This window comes from Ursus maritimus, unplaced genomic scaffold (genome assembly GCF_017311325.1).
Source record: "Ursus maritimus isolate PB19 unplaced genomic scaffold, ASM1731132v1 scaffold_14, whole genome shotgun sequence".
Classification (NCBI taxonomy): Eukaryota; Metazoa; Chordata; class Mammalia; order Carnivora; family Ursidae; genus Ursus; species Ursus maritimus.
The window spans coordinates 49,427,544-49,441,607 of NW_024423786.1; the positions used below are offsets into that span (position 1 = coordinate 49,427,544).

The window sequence follows — 14,064 nt, forward strand, 5'->3', positions numbered from 1 at the left end:
CCCCCCCCCCCCCCCCCCCCGGCCCCAGCAGTCTTTGGAGTGGATGCAAAGGTCACATGACGAAACTCCCCCCTGCACCTGCTCTTGGCTCCGGCCCCACCCCCATCGGCCCCGCCCGGTGCTCACCCACAGCCTTGCAGGCTTTGGTGTGGGGGTCCAGCTGGAAGCCCTCCTCACAGTCGCACTTGTAGCTGCCCTCGAGGTTCACGCACAGCTGGCTGCACACGTCGGGATCCTGACACTCGTCAATATCTGCAAGTCGGGACACAGGGACTTGGGGTGCCGATGGAGTGATGGGCTCCCACCGAAAGCCATGCCTCCTGATGGCACATGGGGACAGCCGAGGCCCTCTGGGGAAGACCTCCAGAGCCAGGGTCTTGGTGACCAGCAGGTTCAGAAATAAAAACACAGAAACAGCCAAGCATCGTCTCCAACAATGACCCTGACCTCACCGTTAGCCCCAGGGGTGCGGCCCACAGGGCAAAGCTGCGTCAGCCGAGATTTCTTTTGTAATTATTAACCCCAAAGGCAAGAACCGAGTGCTCCTCGAGGGCTGGGCCTGCGCTGGATGTCCCAGGCATCCGGCACCTCATTAAAGCCTCCTAACAGGCCCGTGAGGTCAGCACCGCTTTCGTGCCCACTGAACAGGTGGGGAAACTGAGGCACCGAGGGTCTGGCCACCCCAGGAGCAGAAAGGGCTGAGGAGGAATCACCTTCGCATCTTCGCTGGTCCACCAGCCGGAAGCCCTCGGGGCACAAACACTCATAGCCCATCTTGAGGTCGTTGCAGATGTGGGAGCAGCCGCCCTTGTTGTCCAGACACTCGTTGGTCCCTGTGGTGGGGGGGGGGGGGGGGGGGCTGGTCACACTCAGGTCATCGGCACCCCTGCACCATCTCATCACCCTCATCATGATGGCCACGACTCAGGGACCAGTGAACTATCACATCCCCGAAGAGGACGTCACGGAACCCCTGTCACGTGCAGCACCAGGAGGGAACCTGGAGGCCATTCCGCTGAGTGAACCACGAGGGGCACAGAAGGACAAATACTGTAGGATTCACCCATAGGAGGTCCCCAGTGGAGTCAAATTCAGAGACAGGAAGTAGATGGCCGGCGCCAGGGGTGGGGGAGGGGATGCGGAGGCAGCGTTTCTTGGGGCAGAGGTTCCGTCTGGGAAGATGAGAAAGTTCTGGAGACGGACAGTGGGGATGGCTGTACGACCATGTGAGTCTGCTTAATGCCGCTGAACTGGACACTTAAAAATGGCCAAGACGGTAAATCCTATGGTTTCTTTCTTTCTTTCTTTCTTTCCTTTCTTTCTTTCTTTCCTTCCTTTCTTTCTTTTTTTTTGTAAAACACATTTGAAAATGTTCTTGATTATAAAAACTAAAAAATCATGTTCCACAGTTGCAGGTCCTAACTCCCAGCAAGCACACGGGTATCTGAACCACAGCTGTGGAAACTGAGGCACGGCCAGGCTCCAAGACTCGCCCAAGATCACAGCGCTGGACCAGACCCGGGGTGCCGGCACCCATGCCCCGGCTCTCCCTACAGGGCGGTGGCCCATGCCAGCCTACCCTCTGTTCTTGCGTGGCCCCAAAGCTAAGAATGCTTTTTACATTTTTAAATAGTTGAAAAGAAAAATAAGAATCAAAAGAAAAAGTATTTCGTGCCACGTGAAAGGTTCAAACATTGATGAGGGAACGGAAGGCAAGCTGAGGACAAAGCAGAAGCTGACGCCCTGCAAACCCCCCCCCCCCCAGGATGTATGTGACATTCCTCAGGCACTCCTGGCTGCCCTAAAGGACAAAGAAACAGTCCTTACTACCTACAGCCCATTGACAAGTCCTTGAAATAGGCATGGTGACATTCCTCTAGGAACTCAGCTGCCTCCATGTTAATACTTTGCTAAGGGCAAAAGGCAGTCCTAGCCTGACCCCCTCCCCTCCACCAAGATCCTGTAAGTCTACTTTAACCTATAAAAATTCCTTTGGAAACGTCCTTTATCTCTAACCACCCCCCCACCCCAGACACATGTTGGCAATCATCCCCCAAGCATGTGGCCCACCGATAGACATCTGACGGGTCTCGTGACTCAGGTTTTATTAGACGGTAATAAATGACCTTTTCCCGACAACAGCTAGCCCCCTCAAGGTCCTGGAAACCTTGCTTCCAAAATTCCTTAGAGACTTACGCTATCCCTAACCCCCTCCCAACTTGAGGGTATATAACGGGCCACTCCTCATGACCCACGTGCAGCTCTTTCTGCCCACAGGTCCTGTCCCCGTGCTTTCATAAACCACCATTTTGCACCAAAGACATCTCAAGAATTCTTTCTCGGTCGTCAGCTCCGGACTGCACCCCACAACCTCACCTGCACCTCATCAACATCAGTGTCCCTAACTGGGTTTGCTTGGAGCACGGCCACACGCGATCACGCTCGTGTGCATTCGTAAGCGATTTTCCTGCTCAACGGTCCTGTTGAACAGCTGCGACAGACCTTACAGCTGGTCAAGTCCAAAATATTTGCATGGCCACAGGTTAGAGAGCACAGCTGAAACTTTACAAGCATCGCAACAGCCAATCCCCAGCAGCCCCAGGATGTTGAACCCTTACTGTCCCATCCTACAGATGTGAACACTGAGGCTCGGAAGCAAAGCTGCTCCTCCCCTAGGACCCCCATGTCTGTGTTGCCGCAGAGCTAAAGCACTCATGGGCATGGGTGGGCAGGAGACTTGCAGCCCCACAGCACCCACGTCTGGGTCCCAGCCCCAGCTCCCCATAAGTCCGAGAGCCACCTGCACCCCGGGGGGCTTACCGCACTCCTTCAGGGGCTCGTCCGACCAGTCCCGACAGTCCCTGATCGAGTTGCACACTTTGTCCAGCGTGATGCATTCGCCGCTGTGGCACTTGAACTTGTTGGGGCCCTCGCACAGCGTCACTAAGAGCCAAAGAGGACGGTCAGGCGCTTCTGAGACGCAAGAGCCCACTTACTGCTCTTTATTCATATAATAGCTTATTCACATAAGAGGATATGTAAGTGTATTCATAATGATGTACTTTAATATCATGGAAATAAACACTTAAAAATGGTAAAGATGGGGGGCGCCTGGGTGGCTCAGTCATTAAACGTCGGCCTTCGGCTCAGGGCGTGATCCTGGCATTCTGAGATCGAGCCCCACATCAGGCTCCTCTGCTGGGAGCCTGCTTCTTCCTCTCCCACTCCCCCTGCTTGTGTTCCCTCTCTCGCTGGCTCTCTCTCTGTCAAATAAATAAATAAAATCTTTAGAAAAAAAAAATCGGAAAGATGGTAATTATTTTTTCTTATATGTCGTTTACCACAGTTGTTAAAAAGTGCATTATCAGAATTTAACTTCTTGTTCAAAAAAGTTTGTTTCAGGGAGCGCCTGGGTGGCTTAGGTGGTTAAACGTCTGACTCTGGATTTCGGCTCAGGTCATGATCTCATGGTCGTCAGATCGAGCCCCACGTCCGGACGTGGAGCCTGCTTAAGATTCTCTAGCTCCCTCTCCCTCCTCCTCCCCATACACTCTCTCTCTCAAAATAAATACATAAAATCTTTAAGAATTTAAAGATGGCTCAGTCAGTGAAGCGTCTGCCTTCAGCTAGGGTCATGATTCCAGAGTCCTGGGATCAAGCCCCACATCAGGCTCCCTGCTGAGCACGGAGCCTGCTTCTTCCTCTCCCCCTACTCGTCCTCTGTCTTTCGCTCTCTCCCTCCCAATAAATAAAATCTTTAAAAAAAAATCTTTAAGAATAAAAAATAAAAAAATAAAAGCAGTATCCTTATGTTCCATGATTTTACCACAATTAAAACAATTTTTAAATGAATGCTGCTGATAAACAATTGGGTTGCTTCTAGTGTTTTGCTGTTAGGCCGGTGCTGTTCCACATGTTCCGGAGCCCGTCTCCCGGTTACAGGTTCGAGTTTCTCCTGGGGTCATTCCCAGGAGTAGAAGTGTCACTCTGTAAGCACAGGAAAGTGCTTTACGTGGAGTCGTACAGTCTCCACGTACAGTCGTACGTGGAGTCAAACGAACGTTACCTCTGAGCTCAAAGACAGGAGCCCTGCACACTTTGGCCTCATTAAATCCACAGTCCTGAGATAGATGCTCTCGTGACGCATGTCAGAGAAATGGCAGCGAGGTTCAGGGAGGGCAAGCAACTTGCCCGAGGACACACAGTGGGTACAGGGCTGCCCCGAGAGGAGCTCACCGTTGATGCAGCCGAGCTCGTCGCTCATGTCCTTACAGTCATTCTCCCTGTTGCACTGCCGGCTGCCGTGGATACAGGTCCCATCCGAGCACTGGAACTCATCAGGCCGGCACGTGGCCACAGCTGGGAAAGACAGGACACATGTTGGGTTTTCTCAAGGAGCAGCGAAGAGAACAAACTAGCACCTTCGAAGCAGCAATTTCCTGGCTGCCTCGGGCATCAGGGACAGCACATCACAGGAAAGATTTTAGAGGTGAAAAAACATGCCCCACCACCTCCATGAGCAGGAGACAGGGGCTCATCCATTTTACCTGCTTCCCACCTGGGGAAAAACTCCCCAGGTACACCTGTCTTCATATTCTAAATTTTAGCCAATGTAGTTTTCTTTCTTTTCTTTTTTTAAGGTGTGTGTGGGGGGAGGGCAGAGGGGGAGAGAGGATCTTAAGCAGGCTCCATGCCCAGCACGGAGCCCAACACGGGGCTCGATCTCACAAGCCTGAGACCAAGAGCTGAGCCGAAATCAAAAGTCGCTTAACCGACCAAGTCACCCAGGTGCCCCTAACCGTTGTAGCATTGGGTTTTCCTTCATGGTAGTAAGTACTTTTTTCCTCAATGAAGAAGAATCCCAGAAAATTATTACTAAAGTCACAGGACAAAGTATGGAAAATAAGAAAGTTGGGGGAAGCACCCTAACACATCCACTGAGTTTTCCTGGAGTTTTCTCCAATCTTTCCACATACGCATTTTTGAGAACATGTAATTTTAAGATTTTCAGTCATCTCTCCCCCAACGTGGGGCTTGAACTCACAACCCTGAGATCAAGAATCACACTCTCTACTGATGGAGGCGGCCAGGTGTCCTTAGAACGCATAATTTGCGGGGTGCCTGGGCGGCTCAGTTGTTAGGCATCTGTCTTTGGTTCAGGTCATGATCCCTGGGTCCTGAGATCGAGGCCCACATCGGGCTCCCTGCTCGGTGGGGAGTCTGCTTCTCCCTCTCCCGCTCCCCCTGCTTGTGCTCCCTGTCAAACGAACAAACGAACGAATGAATAAATAAATAATAATAAAAGAGTGGGGGAAGCCTGCTCAAGTTATGAGAATTAAGTGAGTTTGTGCTGAGTTTTAGTACAAATTGTATACAAAGTCATCCATTATTTTAAAATGTGACTTTCAGGGGTGCCTGGCAACTCAGTCAGAAGAACGTGCAACTCTTGATCTCGGGGTTGTGAGTTCGAGCCCCACACTGGGTGGAGAGATTACTGGGGAAAAAAAAAGTCACTTTTTTTTTTTTAAAGTGACTTTTAAAAAGTCTAATTCCATCTAGACAGAGATTACAATTCTGTGAAAAGAGCGCACAGGGGCAAAGTTACCAAAGAATCAGGGACATGAAAACATGTTCTAGGTTCACAGCAGCTCTACACCGCTGGCTTTGAGGTGACACCCCCCCCCCCCCCCCCCCCGCCCCCAGGAAGCACTGACGCCAGGCCAGGGTCTGGGCACAGTCCTTTATCTCCACGGTCTCCAACACAGGAGCCACTCACCACGCGTGGCTACTTAACTGCCAACTCGCGAAAGTGCAATAAACCCGAACATTCCAGTCTCCGCTTGCACTAGCGACCCTGGGTAGCAGTTATCGCACTGGGCAGTGCAGAGGTGGGAGGTGTCCACCGCCCCCAGAAAGTTCGATGGGGTGGTGCTGGACTCCAGTGAAGGCCAATGCTCTTGCCCCATTCTATGGGGGAGGAGAACACAATGCAGTGACATTGAGTCCTTGGCCGGAGGTGACCCACCAGGCCCGGCGCCAGGATCCTTTCTGGACGAAAATACTACTGCAGCTTGCCACCCGCTCCTCTGGTCAAGAGAAGAGGTGAGCTACGTAGGCTAGTTAGAGACAGGGTCCCCTTTCACGGAGGCTTTCTCCTCCACGTGATCAGGAGCACTGGAAGAAACACGGAATGAGACTGAAATCCCCACGGTGGGCCTCGACAGTGTTTAAGCACTGAAAGGCCGACCTGTCCCACCCCCAGGGGAGCACAGGGACAGGGGCGAGGACCCCCGCATGGTGGCCTTACTGCAGTTCTCCTCGTCGGACTTGTCCTTGCAGTCAGGGCCGCCGTCACAGCGCCAGCTGGAGTGGATGCATTCGCCGCTCCGGCAGTAGAATTCGAGGGACGAGCAAGGGCCATTGTCCTGTTGGGGGGCTGACGTGTTGCGGCCCCCACAGCGTTGCGGCCACTCATCTGAGCCATCCTTGCAGTCGGGGTCGCCGTCACAAGCCCACAGCTCGGGGATGCAGGCAGAGTTGTTGCACTGGAAGCTGGAGGGGCCGCAGGTGGGCACGGGGCAGGACGCCTCGTCGGACCCGTCCAAACAGTCCCGATCCGAATCACAGACGAAATCCAGGGCGATGCACTTCCCATCCTGGCAGCGGAACTCATTCTGGGCGCACGTTCTGGGCACTGCAGGGATGGACGGGAGAAGACAAGCCGGTCAGAGAGCCCCTACTTCTCACTAGCAGCCCGTTCCACAGATGAGGACACGGAGTCCCGGAGAAGCCAGACCTCGGCGAGAGACCCTGGAGAGGCAGCCAATATGGTGGTCAGGGGCCCTGGACAGGAACCCCTGCCAGCATCAGCCTCCCCAGCCTGCTCCTGTGGCCCCTCTGTGCCTGTTTCCTCATCTGCACATGGGCCCAGCCCAAGGGAAGTACTATTAAAGCGTTTGCTGTTATTAAAAGAAACGCCCCCCAAGATGTGGTAATTATGTGATGTCATGGAGGTGCTGGCTAACACAACAGTGGTGGTCACTTTGCAATGTGTGTGTGTATTAAATCATCAGCTACTCTATTTTTTTGGAGAGAGAGTCTACACACGAGGGGGGTGGCAGGGGCAGAGGGAGAGGGAGAGAATCTTAAGCAGACTCCATGCCCAGCACAGCGAACCGGGGTTCGGTATCACGATCCTGAGATCATGACCTGAGACGAAACCAAGAGTTGGATGCTCATCTGACTGAGCCACCCAGGTGCCCCCCACCAAAAAAAATGTTTTTAAAGTGGTCGGGGTGGCGGGGCGCCTGGGTGGCTCAGTCGGTTAACGGTTGGTTGAGTGTCCGACTGTTGATTTCGGCTCAGGTCATGAACTCGTGGTGGTGGGATCGAGCCCCACGCCGGGCTCTGCGCTCAGCTCAGAGTCTGCTCTGGATACTCTCTCCCTCTCCCTCCCCTCGCACTCTCTCAAATAAATAAATAAAATTTTTAGGGAAAAAAAAGAGAAATTGGCAACTTTAACAAAAATTTTGGGCTTTTATGGGGTGCCTGGGTGTCTCGGTCGTTAAGCGTCTGCCTTCGGCTCAGGGCGTGATCCCAGCGTTATGGGATCGAGCCCCAGGTCAGGCTCCTCCGCTGAGAGCCTGCTCTTCCTCTCCCACTCCCCCTGCTTGTGTTCCCTCTCTCGCTGGCTGTCTCTCTCTGTCAAATAAATAAATAAAATCTAAAAAAAAAAAATTTTTTTTTTGTTTTTTAAAATTCTTTCCCCCATCTACTTTTTAAACTTAATGTTTAAACTTAATGTTGTATTTCAATTATATTGCAATAAACCTGGAAGGAAAAAAACGTACCTGGAAAAAGAACAACAATCCACTTTATTTCTAAATGTTCCCAGACGAGGTTGTTCATCAGATAATCACTAATCCAGGTTAGACACGCATTTCTCAAGTGAATGTATGAGAATGCTTGCGTGTTTTTTTTTTTTAATATCATGGATTTTTATATTTTCTGAACTTGAAGATCTGACATTATCTTAATTAGTTATTTAGATTTTTCCTGGTTATTTTTCTCAGAGCCTTACTCCATTAAAAGGACAAAACAAAACTACACCATTTAATAACTAACACTGAAGAGCCACGTCAGACCCCCAGCCCTCCGGAGTGCCTCCCACTCCAGGACGCGGGGCCCTGTTTCTTCCCAGAATCCGCAACTTGGTGACGCTCTCCTCTTCTCGGTGGTCAGCTGAATGATAGGTCGAGGTCAGCGAACACCTACTGTGTGCTCAGCCTCCCGGGGTGGCTGGGGGTGGTCACAGGGGCTCACCAGAGCACGTGCCATGTGGTTGGGGGCGGGGACACTTGGCAAGGACAGCCTCAGTGAGTTTGCTGACGACTATAAGAGGTAGAACCGACCCTATCGCCTGCGATGCCTCCTGGGCGAGGTGGGGTTCAAACAGTACGAGGGAGCTTGGGGGGAGCTTCCAGGAGATGGAGCCCACCGCAGACCCCAGAGCAGCCAATCCGCAGCTCTGCTGGGGCACCAACTCTAACTGCAGCCCAGGACCAGGGGGGAACCAGGAGGGGCCAGCGCAGGGCTGCCTGGGGAGGGAGCACACTTACGACAGCCTTGCTCGTCGGAGCCATTCTCGCAGTCCACCTGGCCGTCACATCGCCAGGGCTGAGGGATGCAGCGGTTGACACGGCCGCCACAGCTGAAGTCCCCAGACTTGCAGGTGACAGACACTGTGGGAGAAACCCGACTGAGCCTTCTCTCAGAGGGAAGCCCGCTCTGACTCCCCAGCCCCAGCTTTGCAGAGCAAAAACACAGTTTTCAGAAAGAAGGTGCCAAGCCCACATTTCTGGGTGAAAATGAAAGACAGCTAATGGAACTTGTTAAAAAAAAAAATTAGACACGAAGCGATGAAAAGGTTTGGAAGGACAGAGGTGATGGTTGCATAGCACCGTGACCATATTATTACTACTGAACTGATTCCATTAAAACGGTTAATTTTACGTTATGTGAATTTCACCTCATTTTTTTTTTTTTAAGCTGTTAAGGTTCCAGAAATATCTCTTCCCCCAAGTCCCAATTCATGGTTGAACACATCAGCCTACTGGCTGATGTTCACCTCATCTGTCACCCGCTCTCATCAAAAAGGGTACGAAGTGTGTCATGCCCAAAGGGGACTCACTGCAGGTCTCCTGGGACTCATCGGAGGCATCCAGGCACTCGGCGCTCCCGTCACAAACCCACTTGTAGGAGATGCACTTCCCATCTTGGCACTGGAACTCGTTTCTCCCACACTTGTCTTCCACTGACAGAGAAGGGAAGAGGAAGGACCATTCAGCGCCAGCATCGGAAACTGACAACACCACCTGTGTGTGTCTGTTTCCTGCCAGCTGTGGAATGAACCAGAAATAGAATCCAATCGTTCCCAGGAAATAAAACACACACACAACAAATTTCATGAACCAAAAGTGCAGCGGAGGATGCAAAGAATAGATCTACAAGAGTGACTTGCCAACAGTGTGTAAAACTTGACATAATGGTTGTTGAGTCCAGTGTAAGGACGCACTAACGTAGGAAACAAAATAGTAGCACTTCCCTGCACATGAAAAAAGAAAATAATTTAGGGGCACCTGGGTGGCGCCGTCGTTAAGCGTCTGCCTTTGGCTCAGGGCGTGATCCCAGTGTTCTGGGATCGAGCCCTACATCAGGCTCCTCCGCTGGGAGCCTGCTTCTTCCTCTCCCACTCCCCCTGCTTGTGTTCCCTCTCTCACTGGCTGTCTCTCTCTCTGTCAAATAAATAAATAAAACCTTTAAAAAAATAATAATTTAAATGATGTAGTATATTAGAAACCTGTGTTGGCAAGAGAAATGAGGAAAATTGACTGTGTGAAATCATTCAGCGGAAGGAAAGATGAGGGGCCATCTCCAGTAGGTAGGGAGGAAATAGAGATACAAATTATGAGAAACTATGAATGTAGATGTCAGAGAACAGAGATGCTGGAGCAAAAATAATCGTGTATTGGAAGTTCGGCTCAAAAGAGAACAGAGACAGTAGCAAAAGCTGTAATATGAGAAACTTTTTCTAGGAAAGCAAAGATTCAGATTTTTTTTTTAAAGGATTTTATTTATTTATTTGATAGCACAAGCAGCGGCAGTGTCAGGAAGAGGGAGAGGGAGAAGTAGGCTCCCCGCTGAGCAGGGATTCCCTATGCGGGGCTCGATTCCAGAACCCGGGATCTCGACCTGAACGAAGGCAGACGCCTAACCCACTGAACCACCCAGGCGCCCACAAAGACTCAGATTTTTAGATAAACAATGAGGACAAGTAAATTTCTGGGAAATTTCCTTAACACATTGACTTTTGCATTTTGGGAAAGAGATCACAGTAATGTTGACTGAGTTTAGTCTTAAATACTATATTTTGATTCAGAATGCACTGTTCTCTGTAAACTGGAATAAAGCAAACTTTTATTATTAGTGATACCTGGTAAAAAAAATCTTTTAATCTCTAAATATAAACTTTAATGTCCTATGTAAATTAAAACATTGTGGCCAATAAAAATTATTATCTGGTTTACCTCATCATGCTTTACGAATAAATAAGACCCCCCCCCCAAAAAAAAGAAGTTAGTAGGATTTTCCTATTGAGTCAGATGTTCTGAGGGCAAATAGTATGTAAAATGTACACTTTGACTGATGGCTACATTTACTGTAAGTTCCATTATTCTCATAAGAAGATTGAAATCTTAAAAAAAAAAAAAAAAAGGAAAAACATTCATTTTATTTGAGAAAGCGTGAACGTGCAAGCAAGGAGAGGAGCAGAGGGGGAAAGAATCCCAAGCAGACTCCTTGGTAAGCATGAAGCCCAGTGTGGGACTCGATCCCACGACCCAGAGACCATGACCTGACCTGAAACCAAAAGTTACAAGCTTAACCGACGGAGCCACCCGGGCGCCTCTGTTTTTCCTTTTATCAATTTTGAATGCTAGCCATAACCAAAAGTATAGTTTAATGGTTTGTGCAAAATTTAATCATTACCTCATCTTGCACAAGGGTAATTAATGAATGCATGATAACTTGAAACAGAAACCACCTCTCCAGAAAGTTATTCCAAGGCTGGGAGAACCTTCCAGACAAAAAGAACAGGAAAGCAAAGGGGTGGCTGCCTGGCTTAGTCGGTAGAGCATGCGACTCTTGAGCTTGGGGTTGAGTTCGAGCCCCATTTGATGTAGACATTACTTAAAAATAAAATCTTTAAAAACAAAAAAACAGGGCACCTGGGTGGCACAGTTGGTTAAGCGTCTGACTCTTGGTTTCGGCTTAGGACGTAATCTCAGGGATGCGAGATCGAGCCCTGGGTCAGCCTCTATGCTCATTGCAGAGTCCGCTTGAGGGTCTCCCTCCCTCTGCCCCCCACCCCTGAGCAGGTGCTCACATGCATGTGCTCGCGCTCTCAAGTCAATAAATCTTAAAAACAACCCTGCCTTCCCTGACCTAACTATACGTTGTCACTTGAGATTTTAAATCCTAGGAAGCTATCACGAATAAGATATTTTTAAAGTGTTATGTATTTTTTAGCTCATCTTGTTCAACATCTCTGCTTCTCTGTGGAGTTATATCTTATAATGTATCTAATAGAGTGGTAGTGGTATATAATGAATAATTATATTGGGGAGAACAGTGTGTGCTTTTTCTCGTTCTTTCTTTCTTTCTTTTTTTTTTTTTAACCAGTGGAGGCATGTGATTCAAAGAGTTTGGAGAGCAACTAGTTAAGACTGTGATGAAAGACTTTAGGGCCAAATGCACTGTGAAATTCTGGACTGGGTCCTGGAAGAGGAAAGGGAAAAGGTGGTGAAATCCAAATAAAGTCTAGAGTTAATAGTAACAGACCAACATTAAACTCTTAGGTTTTTTTTTTTTTTTAAAGATTTTATTTATTTGACAGAGAGAGAGAGAGCACAAGCAGGGGGAGCGGCAAAGGGAGAGGGAGAAGCAGGCTCCCCACTAAGCAGGGATTCTGAGGCAGGACTCGATCCCAGGACCCTGGGATCATGACCTGGGCCGAAGGCAGACTAACTGTGCCACCCAGGTGCCCCAAACTCTTAGTTTTGACAAATATACTATGGTCTGTAAGATGTTAGCATTGGGGGAATCTGGATGTGGGATCTATGAGAATTCTCTGCAATATCTTTGCAACTTTTCTGTAAATCTAATTCTAAAATAAAAGGCTACTCGTGTGTGTGTGTGAGTTAAGTGATATAAGTTTATTAAATGAAGATACAGAAAAAGCTCTCAAGAGAAAAAGGCTACTTTTAAAAGTCCTTCAAGATGGGGTGCCGGGTGGCTCAGTCAGTTAAGCATCTGCCTCCTGCTCAGGTCATGATCTCAGGGTCCTGGGATCGAGCCCCGCATTGCGCTCCCTGCTCAGCAAGGAATCTGTTTCTCCCTCTCCCTCTGTCCTCCCCCTGCTTGTGCTCTCTCTCTCTCAATAAATAAAATCTTAAAAAAAAAAAAAAAAGATTTGTGGAGCATGGGGGCGTGGGGGGAGAAGAAAGCTTTTAGGGCTTGACGTCACGGGAAAGCAAGTCATTAAAGTGATGAAGCTCATTCCATTCTTGGCCAAAATGGAACAACTGAGGTCTCCAACCAAGTTAATGCCAAGACATTAGGTGGCAGAGAAGTGAAGGTGATCCATGGTGGGAAGGGAGCTGGAAGGACCTGCCTAGGACTTCCCCTCCAACCTCATGATAAATGGCCAGCATGCCTTCCATCCACACATCTGCAGGCATCTGTTTTCCCCATAAATAGCGGACCTGAAAGCTTCCCTACATGCAAGGAAGGTGGCGATGACCTTGAGGTCACCAGATTTCACCAATTGTTTCCTGCCCCAAAGCAACGTGAATTACAACCCTGTGGGAGGGACTTTCTCCTTCCCCCTCTACAATGAACCTCGTGACCCATATGTTGCCTCCATGCTGGATCCCATAAAAGTTTCACAACCTCAGAGCCTAAATCCTTGCAGCTCCGTCCCAACTCTCCCAAGTTTTCTTCCCCTGCAGTCATCCAGATTGAACCTTCCTGGAAGACAGGGAGCTGGAACCATCCAGCTATACCATTTCCAAATTCCTGACGCACAGAAACTGTGAGATAGTAAATGCAAGTTGTTGCTGTTGTTAAGATTTATGTATTTATTTTAAAGACAGAGCACGAGAGGGAAAGGCAGACGGAGAGGGAGAGAGAATCTCAAGGAGACTCCACACTGAGCGAGGAGGCCAACATGGGGCTCGATCCCACAACCCTGAAATCATGACCTGAGCCGAAACCAAAGAGTCGGACACTTAATGGACTGGGCCACCCAGGCGCCCCTAAATGTGTGTTGTTTTAAGCTACTAAGTTTGGGGGTAATTTCTTGACTAACAGTTCAACGTTGAGACGGACCTTCCAAAAAACTGGGTTCTGCACCCCCAGAAGCTCCTAAAACATCCAGTTCTCACTCCTATCACACTACATGAAGCACCTGTTTACTTGCACATCTCCCAACCTAAATTTAAATCTTGAGGGCAAGGAATGTCTTTTTCATCCTTTCGGCACAACAGAGGCATGGGCCAATGCCGGACACAGTCACAATACTTTTGTGCAACAGGTATGGGGAGAATCAGAGCCAGGTCCCTCACCTCACCAGGCAAAGGGCTGGGAAAAGGGCCACTCTTCCACTCTCTCCCTTGCAGAGGGTCACAGGGCAGAACCTGCAACGTTTAAGTTAAGGTGCAAAGTTTCTGGGACCCGGAAGAAATACTAGCACAGGTGCAGGGCGATGCTAAGTTCGAGGAATTCCAACGGCCTTCTTAGGAGAAAAGGAGAGAACAACTGGTGCAGTTTGAAATAGGACCACAAAGGGCACTCTCGGTTTCTGCTCAGGTCATGATCTTAGGGTCTCGGGATCCAGGCCCATGTTCGGCTCTGTGTTCAGCAGGGAGTCTGCCTGAGATTCACTCCCTCTCCCTCTGCCCACCCCCCACCCTCCACTCGCATACTCTCAAATAAATCAATCATAAA

At 49.5% G+C, this 14,064-nt stretch overlaps 1 protein-coding gene across 1 annotated transcript in view; it reads right to left on the reverse strand.

The window, feature by feature from the left end:
- LDLR (low density lipoprotein receptor) overlaps positions 1 to 14,064 on the reverse strand; it is a 34,186-nt gene that overhangs the window by 13,521 nt on the left and 6,601 nt on the right. The window contains exons 2-8 of the mRNA XM_040629302.1: positions 9,191 to 9,313; positions 8,619 to 8,741; positions 6,308 to 6,694; positions 4,237 to 4,359; positions 2,821 to 2,943; positions 714 to 833; positions 127 to 252 (exon numbers count right to left, since the gene is read on the reverse strand). Coding sequence (XP_040485236.1) covers positions 127 to 252; positions 714 to 833; positions 2,821 to 2,943; positions 4,237 to 4,359; positions 6,308 to 6,694; positions 8,619 to 8,741; positions 9,191 to 9,313 — 1,125 coding nt within the window. The remainder of the gene's footprint in view (positions 1 to 126; positions 253 to 713; positions 834 to 2,820; positions 2,944 to 4,236; positions 4,360 to 6,307; positions 6,695 to 8,618; positions 8,742 to 9,190; positions 9,314 to 14,064) is intronic.